We start from the raw sequence: 16,795 nt of genomic DNA on the forward strand, positions 1-16,795 counted from the left end.
GATCTTTAGACTTAGGTAGGAAATGTACAGAAAGCAGTCAGCCAAGTCTAAGAAACTATAGTCATAGTGATACCTAACCACAGTCCCATTGTGGAGTCAATGTGGTTGATAACTAACCTTTCATCTATGCTGCTAAGACAGATATTACTTCCTTGGCTTTTAAGCTCACACACTGACAAACACGCAGACTCAAGAGTGTTAATCACTCTACCTGCTTTCTTCGGAAAACTGTTTTGTTAACCTAACCACAAACTACAAATCATTTATGCTTCCAACGACAAGACAATATTCTACTGTCAAATACTTCTATATTTTTATTGAACTCAAAGCATAAAGGAAAAAATATGGAACAATATGTTCCAACCCAGGTAAGGTAAATGAAATAGAGCTTCCCAAAACATAGGAGACAATCAGGATGTTAACACTAACATATCCAGAGTTATTTTAAACAAAATAATAAACTGCAATTGCCATTTTGAGTGAGGCTTTTATGAAATACATTTCTAGTTTTGTGTTTAATTGGATGATAACGAGGCAAACATCCACACTGGATGAGCAAAGAGGCTTTGAAGGAACTTAGGAATAAAAAGAGGATGTATCATCTTTGGAAGGAGGGGTAGGTCCCTCAGTAAGTATTTACAGGGCACGCTAGGGCATGCAGGAAAAAAACCAGGGAGGCTAAAGCTCAGTTCAAACTTCATTTGGCAACTTTTGTAAAGGACAACAAAAAGTGTTTTTACAAATGTATTAATGGCAAAAGGAAGGGTAAGACCAACCTTTCTTCTCTACTGGATGAGGGAAGGAACTTCATAACTGCAGATGAGGAGAAGGCAGAAATGCTAATTCCTTCTTTGCCTCACTCTTTAATATGAAGATGGCTTGTCCTCAGGACAACTGTCCTCCTGGGATGGTAGATGGTGTCAGGGAGCAGAATGGTCCCTCTGTTATCCAGGAGGAGGCAGTCAGACAACTGCTGAGCAGCTTTGATGTTCATAAATCTATGGGACCAGATGGGATCCATCCCAGGGTGATGAGGGAACTGGTAGATGAGCTTGTGAAGCCTCTCCATCATTTACCAGCAGTCCTAGCTCACTGGAGAGGTTCCAGATGACTGGAAGCTGGACAATGCGACACCCATTCATTAAAAGGGTGGGAAGAGGAATCCTGGTAACTATAGGCCAGTTAGCCTGACCTCAGCACCTGGCAAGGTCATGGAACAGTTCATACTGAGTGCCATCCAGCCAGCATAGGTTTAGGAGTGGTAGGTCGTGTTTAACCAACCTGATCTCCTTTAGTGACCAGGTGACCTGCCTGGTGGGATGCAGGAAAGGCTGTGGATGTTGTGTACCTGGACTTCAGCAAGGCCTTTGGCACTGTCTCCCACAGCACACTCCTGGAAAAGCTGGCAGCCCATGGCTTGGACAGGAGCACTCTGTGCAGGGTTATAGGAACTGGCTGGAGGGCCAGGCCCAGAGAGTGGTGCTGAACGGTGCTGCATACAGCTGGGGATCAGTCACCAGTGGTGTTTATCAGGAGTCTGGGCTGGGGCCTGTCCTGTTCAATATTTTTATTGATGACATGGATGAGAGTGTTGAGTCTTTTATTAGTAAATTTTCAGACAACACAACAGTTGAATGGATGAGCACAGTCCAATAAGTTGAAGTTTAATAAGTCCAAGTGTCAAGTCCTGTATTTTGGTCACAATAACCCCCTGCAGTGTTATAGGCTGGGGACAGTGTGGCTGGACAGTGCCCAGGTAGGAAGGGACCTGGGGGTGCTGGTCAACAGTCAACTGAACATGAGCCAGCAGTGTGCCCTGGTGGCCCAGAAGGCCAATGGTCCCTGGTCTGTGTCAGGAACAGTGTGGCCAGCAGGTGCATGGAGGTCATTCTTCCCCTGTACTCAGCACTGGTGAGGCCACACCTTGAGCGCTGTGTCCAGCTCTGGGCCCTCAGTTTAGGAAGGACGTTGAGATGCTTGAGGGCATCCAGAGGAGGCAACGAGGCTGAGGAGGGGCTGGGAACACAAACCCTGTGAGGAACAGCTGAGGGAGCTGGGGTTGTGCAGACTGGAAAAAAGGAGACTCAGAGGTGACCTTATCACTCTCTACAGCTCCCTGAAAGGTGGGTGTAGTCAGGTGGGGTTGGTTTCTTTCTCCAGGCAGCAACTGACAGAATGAGAGGACACAGTCTTAAGCTGCATCAAGGAAAATATAAGCTGATTTTCAGGAAAAAGTTTTTATTGAAAGAATGATTAATTACTGGCATGGTCAACCCAAGGAGGTGACAGAGTCACCATCCCTGGATGTGTTTAAAGAAGACTGAATATAGCACTCGGTGCCATGGTTTAGTTGAGGCGTTAGGACATGGGTTGGACTGAATGATCTTGAAGGTCTCTTCCAACCTAGTGGTTCTGTAATCCTGGCTCAGGCTGACACTATTTAATGCACGTGAGGAGACCAAGTGATAAAAAAATGTGTTCTACTTTGTGTTTCTTTACATGCCACAAGAACATCATAAACAGTTGTAGAGGTTGAACAAGAGTTTCCACAATATCTTGCAACTAATTTAATAAACTGAACAAAGTTCCAAGATTCGACACAAAAAACTTTTAAAGCACCAGCATTACATTTTCTCAATTTGTCTTTTGACACATTGCTGATTATAGGTAAGAACTGAAGAGCTTGACACCTGCCTCTGTAAAAAGCATCCCATAATCTAAGTAGCTAAGCATTACACTACTGGGGAGTACCTCCATACTGGAACATTATGCAGCTGGAAAAGGTACAGCTGAGGATTTAATGCTTACCTCTAATTCTCGCTACAGATTTTTTAGTAAGTGTGAACAGCTTATTATCCCTTCTACACAAAGCATGAATGATGTCTGCATTGTTCTCATCCTTAATATCTGTCAGTATTTCAGTTACATGCCATACCTTGACAAAACCATTTTGAACTCAGAAAAATGCTGTCCCAGGATTATAAGAGTAGCAGAGCATGAAAGGCAAGAATTTGAATCTAAGGATTCCAGGTATTCTGGATTTATGGTGAGAAGCTTCACTAGGCAACAACTCTACTGAATGTTAGAGAAGTTACGCATTGCCTCTCAAATGGAAGTCAAGCTTGATCTGGGAGAAAACTTTGAACAGTACATCTCATTCTTTTAACATTTAGATACAGAGTCCATACTATTTAAGTTTATTTTGATAAGACATTATCCTATATTTATTTTGGTACTTTAGTTATTTAATCAAAAAGCCAACACAAAGCCAGCAAAGTCAGTTTCACTATGACATGAGCAACCATGATCCAGTAAGGTAAAAAAAAAAAGCTTCTTACCCAAATATCCTGCTTTTCACCAATTGGAAAATTTGAATACAAGTCTATCATTTCGGGTGTCCTGTACATTGGTGTTGTATTCCTTGTGATCTGGAGAAGACAATTTATTGGAACAATGAGCTTTATCAGCATTCAGCCAAGGAAACAGCTCTCCAAGTAGAATGGATAATATGTCCATTTTTAAAATAAATTCAGAAACACTTGTCAAGGAAAAAGCCATCAGTTGAATCCTGCAATAGTCACAACAGCTTTGACATAAGGTCACATGAAGACAGGAATACTCAAATAACTGACTGTGATAGTCAAGAGTCCTCCCAAACAGCAAAGCACATAAAGTGACTGCTCTACATGAGGTAAAAATGGACAGGAAAACATACCAAAAGTAAAGAAAAAGATAATAAGTGAATTGTCTCTCACTTTACCAGCACACTTGATAACAGTATATCCAAATAACATTCAAAATGAAACTCTGGTCATAAGAACACCTGAAAAGACCTTTTCTAGTACCTTTTTGCACAGACTATACAAGACAGTGGTATGACATCATCATTTCATCAGTGAAAAGAATATTCTTTCCAAGAACACCAGATTGCAAAACGGGGACTTGTGATGTCAGAAGTTGTACACACGAACTTCAATGTATTTCTCCCACTGATGTACTACATTAAATTTACTAGAATTACTTGCAACTCTAAACTAAGAGCAACTGCCAAAGTAGACTGCATGCTGGATTTGGTTACTGTAGTCCAAGGCACAGCAATACTGCCATTCCTATTCTGCTGAGCAGACTTCCCTCTCATTGACATATCACTCAACTGAGAAAAACAGACTGGAAGGAAGATGGGAATCAGTGTGGCACAACCAACTTCTTGTCAAGAGTGCAATTAGAAGAAGCCCTAGTAAACACTTCTATTCTCACAGCAGATTGCAGAATGGACACTGACCATGCTGAAGCAGTGTTTCTACATGTAGCAAAAGAACACAAGCTATGATTATAACTGCAGACAGCTTTTGAACTTTGACAAAACAAATATAAAATCAAAACTTTACAAATAACACTAACTGAAAACATCTTCCGTTTTCTTAGAGGTGCCTCATGAATTAATACTAGATTAGCAGTAATAGCTAAATTAATCAACTGTTGATATTAAATTAAATCACATTAAAATAGTCTCACCTCTTCTTCAACCAGTGCTCTCTTCTGGGCAGACCAGTTGTAGTCAGGATAGTAAGCTATAGTTGTAGCACTACCGAAGTCACAAAGTTTAATTGTTCCCTGATTACTGATAAGCAAGTTTTCCACCTTCAAAAAGATGTAGAACAATAGATTTTTTTAAAGTGCCCTTTTTTGCCCTGTATTCTAAACACACTTTTACACATTTTTTCACTTGTGCATACATTTAAAAATTAATCACTTTAGCCAAAAATATTGTTTACAGGAGAACGAAGATTTCAGAGAGTACTGTCATTTTCTATGGTTGCAACATAGGCAAGTTTCAAAAGGAAGCACCAAGCACACCAGGAGCAGGAAATATTTAGGAGAGCAAGAAATAAACCCGGGGGGGAAAAAAGGTAATTTCATTAAAGCCTAAGAAAAAGCCAGTTTTTCAGATGAGAACTTTAGAAGCAGTGTCTTAGAATCCAAATGTTTTCAGACACAAAACTGAACACTGCTAGCTTAACTGCTAGTGGAATGGAGGTTAGGACTGCTACAGACAAAAACCAGGAAGGTACTAGTAGGGAAGCAGGCTGCTAGGAGACACCCACCAAGAGGCAACTGTGACTCTGTGCAGAGACAAAAAACAACTGTTTGAGGACCACATGCTGCCTGAACAGTTCATCATCCATTATCCTGCCTTTTTCTCCTTCATAAATTCCAACTGTCCTGTATTGTTTATCGAAATGTGCAAGAAACTTAAGGAAATTATAAAAGTATTGGGCAGATGTACTTGAAGTCATAATCATGAAAGGACTGAAAAATAAAACTTGTACCTCTATATAAAGTTAGGAAAAGGTATCAAAGTTAATTGGTTCCAAACTCTGACTTAACGGTTTTCTATGCTGCATAGTTTACCTTAAGCTGATCTTAGTTTAGACTGCTAAAAAAGGTAGTGCAGTTAAATGAAATCTATTTGGCTCCTGACTGTAGTAAGGCTTCTGCCCCCTGCAACACAACAATCATTTAATCTTGTTTTGTAGCTTCAGCAACAGGGGATCAGCACAAAACCAAATTCCTGTCTTTTCCCATGTTTTATCTCTGTCAGGAAGGTACATTCCTTGAGAAGAAAAAAACATTCTGAATTACAGCATTAGCTCAATGTCTATGCAACTGGTTATGAAAGAAATTGTATATTTATTTGTAAATAGGTTTTTTTACTTTTTTTTCCAGAAGAGAGACGCACCTTTTCTACAAAAGCTAGAGGCTGGCATATAGAAATTTCAGTGAGGAATGGTTAACATGTCTTTGACACAACTTCATGACCTGAAAGCCCGTTCATTGGTATAAAGCAAATAAAAAAGCTCTGTCACCAAATCTAGGTTTATATTTATGTGCTATACTAATAGCTAACATCAAAACTTTCATCAGGAGTGTTGAAAATAAGTAACACATTTACTTCTAGAAAAGTGGTCTTATTTTCCTTTCCCCAAAGTAACTGAGTACATGTTTACTTAAGGAGGAACAAATTTTCCTGTTATTATATTCAAATGAAATCAGATCAGGTTGGATACAGACATGTGAAATTTAAATGCTATTCCAAGAGTAAAAATCTCCTCTGCCTTATTTTTTTATGTTAATGAAAATTCAAATCTATTCACAGTATAGCAGAATCTCACTGATGATTAGGGCTTCTTCATTTAAAGTGTATTGAACAGGTAAAGGTGAACCCCACCTTCAAAATACAAAACTCAAACTCAGGTAAGTCCTTTCAAATCTCCAAAGTTCCTAAAGGTAGAACATTTTATACAGCATAACCCTACAGATCCCAGGTAAAGGCTAATAAAACAAATACTACTAAGAAACAAAAGTCTAACATGAATAATGCCTACCAAATTTTACAATTCAAATTAAAAACAAGTACTGATACACAATGCAAGTTACCAGTTCTAAAACTAACAGCTTACTACACAGTCCTAATGGCAATGCAATCCTTCACAGATAATTCAACGTTCTTCCCCTTCAAAGCTTTAACTCTTCCATTAAGACATCTAATTAACCAGAACTGCAGTTCACTAGTTTTAACTATTTTACCAAATACAAAATACTCAGGGTAACTCAATCAGCAAAACATGATACACTACTTTTCTGCCAGCTTGTTTTGGATAGAGTACAAGCGGTTCCTAACTGCAAGCACAAGGAAAAGACGTTGTCTGAAGAGATGCAAAGAATTTCAGTGGAGACCTTCACTAACACTCAGCAGTTATGGCAATGCAATAGATCTATGCGCTATGCTCAAGAATCCAGCCCAAGAGGCTCCTCTGCTATTCAGAAGTTCAGCCTTTATTTAAATATTGTAACATACCTTTAAGTCTCTATGAATAATAGGGGGCTTCTGCTTATGCATATGCTGCACTGCTCTGCAGGTCTGATAAAAGATCTTCAAAACTGTGTCACAAGAGATAGGTCCTTTGGATTCTACTTTCTTTAAGAATTCCACCAGCTGTCCTGCAGGAAATGAGAGAAATTCACATAAGCACATGGGGAACATCGTAAATTCTGAAAGCGTGACACAAATAGACCCTCGTCAAGAGAGAGTTACAGTCCTGAGTTGTATTAAATAGATTTTCTGAAAATAGCAAGTCCATACTGACTACAGTCACAAAAGAAAGAGTGCACTAAGGAACTACTCCAACTCTTCCCTTCTCTGACTAGTCTCAAACACAAAAAACTTAATGATTACCTCATATTTAAGACAAGGTTAAACTGTAGCCTAAAAACCACGATCTTTATCCTATAAAAGGTAAGTTTGAACTCTAGCTCCACTGAGCCATGCTATCTTCTACAGCCATTCTAAGCTTGTAAGTTAACAAGCAACCTGTGCAAAACAGCTGCCAGAAGCAATGCGCACTGCTGGGAAAAGAAATAAAGTTTACCTTTACACAGCTCTGTAAGCAGAAGAAACTCTCCCTGCCCCGTGTCTGATTCTTCTTTTCCTATAGATGCTGCAGAGCAAAACTGGACAATGTTGGGATGACCTGAAAGTTTTTTCTGGAGATAACACGTTCAAGGAAGATGACTCCCAGGTTCACTGATACTATTGCACCCAGTAGCTTGAAATGTTAGCTTAAAACCACAGAAAGCATAACAGCTGCAATCAATACCCTAGGCAAAGCAGGGAAATACATGTCTCAGCTGTAAGAAATCTGAGAAAGCAATCTAGGGTAAGCATTAAGTATGCCAACCTTCAATTTTAAGTAATTAAAATAGAATTCAAAACAATTAAGTGGTCTAAAAGGGCAAGGAACTTACCCTCTCATCATTAGTAATAATTTTTCATGCTAAAACCTTTCAGTTAAAAAATCTGAGGTATCATTTTTGAGCTATGGAAAGGGAAGTACAATGTAAGTGATCTTAGCTCCTGCCAGTGGAAGTTACATTGCATTATGCCTGTCTGTGCATACACTGACTGTGAGACAAACACAATATACTCACAGGATGCATTCACCAAGTCTGAAGAGAGAAAAGCAAAGACACTGGAAGTAGAACAAAGCTATTAAAAAAAGGCAAGTTGGATCAACACAATTCACATTAATCTAATCTTAATGCATCTCTATTCAGAGTTCCAGGAATTTATTGCACTTCACAGACTTATCTCAGAAAGTTAGCAACAATTAACCCTTCACCATGTTGTACACCTGCTTTACTGACTCTGAACTGTAAAAAACATCCAAAGAACATTGGATTATTGGCAAGATAATGTCAGAGTAGACAGAAAATGTATAGAAAATTATATATTATAATGTATTCTTATAACCATGAACCCAGACCTCCACAACGTCTCCTCAACCTCTTAGGCAGTGTAAGGCATGAAGAAAAAGAAGAATCTGTACAGCAATCTTTTGTTTCCCAGAAATCTCAGGTAGTCAAGTATGTTACAGAAAAGGATACCATAAAACAAACTTCCTGGATGATGGCTTTGTTCTTTTCCTCTTCATTAGACAACAATCGCTGTCAAAAAAACAAAGTAATTGAGAAGATACAGTTACTGAAACTTACAGAGCAACAGTGCATAGATTTTTTTTTTCACAGAATATGAAGGGTAAACTATAGTCACAAACCTAATGAAGTGTAATGGGGCAGTAAACAAGGCTGGTTTATCGGACATTTTCACATTCTATCACAAATAATACCCAGTTTTCCAGTTACCTAGACTATTCAGGTTTAGTGATAATTGGACAGTTGTAACTTTTGACACTCTCAAAAGTAACTACAGTAATTTCACAATTACAAGCCGCACTGAGTATAAGCTGCATCTCTGGGTGTTGGCCAACATCTCGTTCTTTGTCCATACACAAGCCGCACCCAATTATAAGCCGCTCTGCTGTTCGCAGGGAGGACCCGCGTGCCACAAAGTTGCCAAATAGTAACTGAATCGTGGCATGGCGGGGTTTACTGGCTCCGCTCGGGCCTTGAGGGCTCGGGGCTGCCGACAGGGCCACGTGGGGCCCAGCTCGGCGCTGCCGCTCGGCAGGAGAGAGCCCCTGCCTGCCCCCCGGGCCGGGGGGCCAGCAGGAGGGGGCCCCCCATCTCTCCCCCGGGTTGGACTGCCTGAAGGAGGGAGTCCCCCGCCTTCCCCACGCCCTGCGCTGCCTGCAGGGAGCCTGGTTGGCTCCACGCAGCGCAACAGAGTAACCAATGTGTAACAATCGTGTAAAGCCGGGTTTTACTGGCAGGTTGCTTGACTCGGCACCTCGGTTTTCACTTCCGGGGTTGAAAATGTCAGAAAATTATTCACATATTAGCCCCTCCTGAGTGTAAGCCGCATTTCCGGTGTGGGAGCAAAATTTTAGTCAAAACGGTGCAGCTTGTAATCATGAAATTACTGTACTCTGACAGTTCTGATATCTAAAGCCCTAGAGTCTCCTGGCTGCAGCACTGCGGGCTAACAGGGCAAGAGTCACCTTCTGTCTGAAACATTCGGCAACAACCTTCAACTCACTTTAGACTAAACTGCTCCAGATTACAAGTACCATTGAAAAAGCTAGGCTACGTATAATCAGTAGCAAAATTAAGCATTATTGTTTCCAGTATTACCTGGATTTGCAAGCAGCATTTCACTACAATCAGCCTGAGCATTTGCCACAAAAGTACCAGTTTTACAGAACAGAGGAAGTACAGTAATGGTTCACCTTCTACTGGGTATTTTTTAATGGGGCTACTTCTAAAAGACCTTTTGAACATGTATAGTGTATGGCTTTGGTGACATGTTTTGTTACTGTAGGATGTGGAATGAAATGGAAAAAGCCGAAGTTATTCCGGGTGGTATAATGCCAAACAACCTCTCCCATCCCTCATACAACTACTGTTTACCAGAAGCTGATTACCAGAAGCTTCTAGAAACCAAGAATCCAGAGAAGTGTCTCTAAACTACCAAGTTGAATGTTTAAAAAATGAGTCGAAGTATGGAGCATTAATTTTAATACTAAGGAAATTTACTCTTAAAGTAAGAAGGTGGCTAAATCTGCTTCTGATGAGTGAAAAAGATACCTGTACTCCCCTTCAGGTAACTATGAAATATTCTTTCTATCCAAGCAACAAAATGTTTTGGACAGGATAATGAATTTCTACACCAAATTAAAAATAAAGACCGGGAGCACTTAAAAGGACAATTGTCACCTAAGTAAGAAGTGCAGGGTTCTAACTGGAATGATCATTCTAAATAGTGGGCTACAAACACCACTAATATATTGGATTTTTTCAAGTTACTTGCTCAGTGGCACACATCAAGCACTAACTGTCATGCTAAAAATACCAAGCTAAAAGACAGACCTTACAAACCTACAGTGAAGTAAATTAATATTACCTTCAAAGCATAATCTTTGCCACTTCCAAGATCTTGAGCTTCATAGACAAAAGCAAAACCCCCTACAAGAAGAAGGTACATTAGTCAGTTTTAATTTCAATATTCAGGCACATCATTCTTTTTAGTCTCTTTAAAATCACTACATTAATTTAGATACATTTCTGAATGTACCAAACACACATTTTTCAGCATCTGGTCAAGACTGCTGCTACTTAGCAAGAGTTCAGATATTCTATTCCCTTCTTCTACCTACACCAAGAGCACACTGACTTTCTTACTTCCCTGAATTTTGTTAAGTCTGAATATGCCATTTTTTTAAGAAAGGACCTTATAAAACCAAAACACAGTACAGCTTTTGTATGTAATTAAATGTAAATATTACCTGATTATTTCAATTAAAATTTTTGGTATTACACTGCTAACACTTTGTATAAAAAACAGCAACAACTACGAAAGATAGTATACACCTCCTATTTTTTAAGATCATTGTCATGCTTCAGGCTTCATATTAAAAACAGAAAGATTTTCAAGCACTGAAGCACACATTCCAATAAGGATAATTTTTTTACTAAATTGTAATGTGTTATTCCATAAAATATTTCCCTTCCAACTCCTTTTGTCAAACTATCTATTTTCTCAAACACTTCCTTTTGCTAAAGAACAAGTGAGCAAAACCTCATTGTTTGAGAGTACATAACTAGCTTAAAATATACTTTTCTACTTCAGTGATTTTACCTTATTATCAATTACTGAAATGCTAAATAGAATGGAGTTCATTAAACTTTGCAGATCTCCACAGAAAAGTCAGTGGTATCACGCCTGGTTAATTCCTCCTTCATTGCACCTGCCTTATAGAGAACCCAACTGCTGTGGCCAACTAGGTCACCTTTCACAACTGTGCCCCTCTCAAAACATCAGCTTCAAATAAGTTTCCCATTTTGGCGTTTCACTCTTTCACCTGAACACAATTCAGCTCCATACAACTCAGCTCATTCCATGCAGTTGGTTCACTACTACTGCAGCACTACAGCACATACTATGCTTAATCAAATGGATTTTATGAGATACCAAAGGAGTTAGAGTATGTTATGAAGGTACTTCTAACTTAATTTTTTTTAAACCATCTGTTATTAGTGAAAACAATTCTTACACAAAAGGCAAAACTAGTCCTTACTGCTTCAATCTTAAAAGCAGTTTCATTTACAGTTTGATGCTGGCTCCCTGAGGGTTTTAATATACCCTCAGTAGGGACAAGTTTACTGGCAAAACTTCTCCTCTGCCATAACAGTTTACTCCAAGCCTCCTGACCAATATATTTTGCAAACATTCAGAAAAAATAATTTTCAAAGCACTTTCAACAAGCCTCAATGGACGTAAACGACGCAAATGGTAAAACAGTAGTTAAGAGAAGACCAGCTTCTAGGGTTATCTAAAGAATGTAATTACATTTGGGGTGTTTTCACACATTTTTTCCACTCATGTAAGTGATTTGTAGATAGTTTTCTGAGGCTTTCTGTATCAGCAAAATCATCTTAGTATTCCCCCACACAGATCACCAGTGTACAGGTATGTACACACCCATCCCAGCTACTGCCCAGAGAGACAGGTTTTGCATTGCTGAGGCATTTCAGAGCCCCATTCTCAGAAGACAGCCCAAGACCTCCAAAGCCGTCTCAGAGAGTTATTTTCTAGTACAGAAATTACAGAAGAAAACTGGGTTTATTTCTTCTCTGTAGACACAAGCTCTCATACATCAAGGTTCACTACAGAGTGCCACACCAACTCATGAAAACCAGGAACTAACTCCACCTCATTTGCTTTATTAGCGAGCACTCCACACTTACCCTTGCACCACCACAGGCCTCAGGCAGTGCTCCTGTCACTACTTCATCATTCTCTTACAGAGATTTGAAGACCTTTGCTTTTCCAACCAAGAGATTTGTAGTGCACCCTCAAGTTAAAACTAGGCATCACTCAATACTGATTAACTTAAGTGCATTTACACATCAAGATGGATTTGGAACTGTTCTTTTTTATCATGTCCCTGTTTTTCATTTCTTCACAAATTACTTTTTCAGATAAGCAGCTTCAGTAAAATGACAGCTGGAGAAGCACCAAAATAAGGATATCAACCACGCCATAACACTGCTTGCTACTGTAATTCACTCCATTTCATTACACACTTAAGTAGTCACGAGAAAGTGAGGGTGTGAGCAGCTTCCTGTTTGTAACTATTTGATAAGACTTGTCTAATCCCCTCCCAAATACTGACCAAATCTGTTTTCAAATCAACTTTCAGTGGTTTATGCTTCAATTATAACTTGATTGAAACACTACAATTCTAGCCTGGACTGTAAGTTTTAGAGCATCTTACTCTGATAGAAAAGCTTTCGGGTATCAAAACAGAAAAGATGTTCTGTTATTGTTGCCAAGCACTGAACCACAAGCACTTTTTTTAAGTCCAGTCATGCATTTGTGTCCATTGTGAAGTCCTAGTAACATGATGAAACTGCCTCAAGGATGAAGGATGGTCCAAACTTAAAGGTCTGTACATTTTCCCACACCCTTGAGAAGCAGAAAGGTAGAATATATTGAAACTTTCAGAGCTCCCCTGCAAGCAGGAATTGCCACAGCCAAGAAACAACAGCTCTAAAAACCAGAATAGTCCTGTTCCATGTTGAAAACATTGTCTACATTTTTACAGGAAAGAGAATGTAAACTGGAAAGCCGCTAGGTCAGGTACTTTAGTTGTTCTTTAGGAATCATCTTTTTTTTCCCTTATCTGTCAGCAAATAAAACTAACAATGTTCACACAAATTTGACATTAAGCATTCACTGTGCCTCTGCTGCTAGAGGTTTACACCCAAAAACCTGGACAGAATTAGGTTATCATTATCCCACAAATCCAGTAGTTGCAGAGACCATAGAATTGTTTCTATAAGCTTGACAAACTGTAATACTGCCTGTTCACACTCAAAATACTTAGGAAGCTCTGAAGTATCAAAGAAAAGAAAAAGCTGCTTTAATTGCAGAAGTTTCACCTTGGCAGAAAGCAGCTTGTAACAAGTCACCTACTGAGGTGGCTTTAAGTTATGATATCTATTTTTAAACTAAAAAAAAAAAAAATTAAAGTCTATGCCCATTTAGGTCTGTAGCCTATTGCTAGCTTTCTGACTTATTTTTCTTTCTGAATGATTTTTTCATTATGGTAAAAGCTTTAGACTCAGATCAAACAGATTGAATAATGCATTCTTTTTCTCATCATATTTCTCTTCTTATGTGCTCTTTTGTCAATGTTTGTAACGCAAAGGAAGTATAAGAATTCATTATACGTGAAGAATGGTTGTTAAACGTGTGCTACAGAACTTGCTTGTTCCCTGTTTTTCATGCAACCAAATACCTGGTTTATTCTAAATTGCTCAGTCTCATATACAAAAGAAGGCAGGAAAATCAGGCAGAAAATCTAACTATTCTACTTAAGTAAAATTGTGAGTGTGTCTGTGCACATAACCACAGGATGCAAGAGAGCCATGACCCCCAAAGCCACCATCATACCAAGAGCAAGTAGGAATTATATGTTAAGGCCCCCACCAAGATCCTCTAAAATCTTATCTGAAGTGAGCTACTGAAATGTCCAAGCAGAAAAGAAAGCAGGATACCATATTCTAGGAGTGCTAATCTATGACACACTTAGTCTGTTCTTGCACTTAGAGGCAGTATCAGCACAAGAGATCATCACCAGCTCATCCCCCACAAGTTACTGTCAGACTCCTGCAGCTGTACCCTGTATTTGCCATCAGCCCAATCCCACCCCAGCACCACACCAGGAAAATGCATCCAAGCGACCTGTGCAACAAGTCTGCCTTAGAGACAGCAAAATATGGATTTGCACCAGCACTGCTGCACACTACAGAGCTGGAAGAAGTTGTGGGCTACGGGAACAACTGAACCTGTGCTGCCACACGAGACTGTGCAATGCTAAACCACAGGCTCTGTTCACACCAGCTACAAAGCTGAGCCTACAGAAAACGGTCTCTGTCTGCATTGGCAGATGACACACAGTCCACCAGGGATTTGAAATCCAGATTCAGAAAGCAGCACTGGACTTTCCAGTAGGGAATTTGGCATCTAAGAACTGATCTACAAGAAAAACAGATTCTATATTTGTAACCATGGAAGGCAATACGTATAAGCCACAGTTGTGGACCCATGCATTAGAAGGGACCACAACAGAGGTGAAAGATAAATGCAACTTGAGTGACGAAATAAACTATATGCTACAAATTCAAGTCTGAAAACAGCAGGAGATATTCTACATTCTGTATTTTTTATCTATTTTATCTTTATACTCAATATACCACAAGGGTTCTTTTAGACCAGCTACATTGGCTAGAAAATTATACTTTCCAGAAAAAGCAAGCAGCTAGCCCAACTTTAGTTAGCAAAATAAGAAAAAAACCTACATAAAATAAAACCATAGCACTGAGACAAACATGGAACACAAAGTAGCAGTTACAGACAAGTTGTCAAGAACTGTAGAGTTAAAGCATGTCTCTATTTGCTTTAAGTCGTCTAACCTGGCATCTTTCCCTTGACATTTTACAATGCCTATGTCAGATTCTGGGAAACAGTAGGCTGCTGTCAAAGCAAAGTATTAAAATACCTGCTCCAGAACCAAGAACCAAATAGCACATATGCCTCAAAAATAGTTTTCTGCCCAAACTTTCCTTTGTCCTTTGGTAACTGCTGTGGTTACTGCTGGCAAGAATGTCACAGTATCAGCAGCACAGACAGTTCTCTTAGCATTCACATCCCACCGAGTGTCTACATCTCAGTCACAATTCTGACTGCAAAGAAGCTGTAAGTAAAGGCTGAAGGCGGAACAGGAGGATATGACATTTAGTACTGTTGTAAATGCAATTTGCCAGGTTTTCTCCAAGACCATATGCCAAAAGTACTTGAACATTCAAGCGACAAATTATTGCCTTTAAGAAGATAAAGTAGTGGTGAAGACCTAGTTGCTTTTGTTCCATAGCATAAAAATTTTTAAGTAGCTAACAAATGGTTTGAAGTAGATAACCTTAACCAAATCTTTCTTCTATGCTGATCACCAAGATTTCAACAGAAGAAACTATAGAAGCAAACTCCAATAATGAAAAAGAGCTCTCAACAGAGCTTTGAAGTATTTACCCTAAATAACATCAACTATCTCAACAAAGTTAATGAAATATTTAACTGCAGTATTACAGAAAAGTCCATATTACAATCTTCTGAGACTAGCTTCAATAGTTCTTCTGCTTGAGGAAATATTTTCTCTGACCACAAGCACAAGACAATCTAAATTTTTGCTAATATCCAAGTAATTTGCATCTACCAAACATCGTTTCTTCTGAAACAGATTAACAAGACGTGCGCCAGGCTACCTGCCCAAAACTTCACTGAAACTGGAAACTGCCCAGGCGTTTAACTCCTTGTACTCTAGCAAAGTCTCTGTGCACAGTAAGATCAGCCTCCTGACACGAGTGTTTAAAGCACATTTCCTGCAATCCGCCGTCTTCCAAACAACTCCAAACAACAGAGGCAACCTTGCATGTTTGGCATAATATTATACATAGTCATTTAAAATAAATTAATTAATTAATCAAAATACGCAATCCAGAATTTCCATTAGGTCCTCGGTAGATTATAAAGACCCTGACATGTTACAAACTCCCCTGAGCTCTGTTACGGGGTGAAGGCATTTTAAACCACGAAGCAAGCGAGGAAGCGGCCACACAACCCAGCGGCTCTCGGCGGCGGTTCCTGAGGCGGGACAGTAACACCAGGCACTGCTGCGACCCCCGGGCCCGGCACACCGTGCCCGGACAGCGGCCGGGCGCGGAGCGGCACGGACACCGCCAGCCCTTCCCGGGAGGCCGGAACCGCCGCCCCGGCCGCCGCCCGCCCGCCCCCACCCGGGCGCGGCCTGCCAAGGAGGAAACCTTCCCGGTCCAGGAATAGGAGACTGGAAAACGGGAGCGGGAGGCCCGCGGGGAAGCCCATCCCAGCCCCGCAGCGCCGGGGTCCGCCCCACAAGGCCCGGCCCTGCCGCCCGCTCTTACCCTCGGCGATGACCCGCTTGATGCGCAGCTTCATGTCGCCCATCTCCACCGTCTGCCCCACGAAATCGTTCTGGTCGCGGCTGGCGGCTCCCAGGGAGCCGGGGCCCGCCAGGAAGTCCAGGGCGGACTGGAAGAGCGACATGGCCCCCAGCAGGCAGCGGAATAGAATGGGACGGGAAGGGATGGAAATAGAGAGGGATGGAGTTGGAGGGCTCCGCCGAGCCACCAAGAGCCGCGGCGAGAGCCCACCTGCCTCCCCTGCTGTCTCCTCAGCCGCTCTTCCCTCGGCTCCGGGCAGCTTCCGGGAACGCTGCGTCACTTACGCGCTCCCGGT

At 40.6% G+C, this 16,795-nt stretch overlaps 1 protein-coding gene across 1 annotated transcript in view; it reads right to left on the minus strand.

Annotated features, from left to right (window-relative positions):
• The window catches only part of GAK (cyclin G associated kinase), a 68,534-nt gene extending 51,739 nt beyond the window's left edge, over positions 1-16,795 (minus strand). The window contains exons 1-7 of the mRNA XM_033084757.1: positions 16,462-16,795; positions 10,361-10,422; positions 8,446-8,505; positions 7,431-7,545; positions 6,860-7,002; positions 4,516-4,641; positions 3,339-3,428 (exon numbers count right to left, since the gene is read on the minus strand). Coding sequence (XP_032940648.1) covers positions 3,339-3,428; positions 4,516-4,641; positions 6,860-7,002; positions 7,431-7,545; positions 8,446-8,505; positions 10,361-10,422; positions 16,462-16,603 — 738 coding nt within the window. The 5' untranslated portion in view covers positions 16,604-16,795. The remainder of the gene's footprint in view (positions 1-3,338; positions 3,429-4,515; positions 4,642-6,859; positions 7,003-7,430; positions 7,546-8,445; positions 8,506-10,360; positions 10,423-16,461) is intronic.

The sequence above is a fragment of the Catharus ustulatus genome, chromosome Z (genome assembly GCF_009819885.2).
Source record: "Catharus ustulatus isolate bCatUst1 chromosome Z, bCatUst1.pri.v2, whole genome shotgun sequence".
Classification (NCBI taxonomy): domain Eukaryota; kingdom Metazoa; phylum Chordata; class Aves; order Passeriformes; family Turdidae; genus Catharus; species Catharus ustulatus.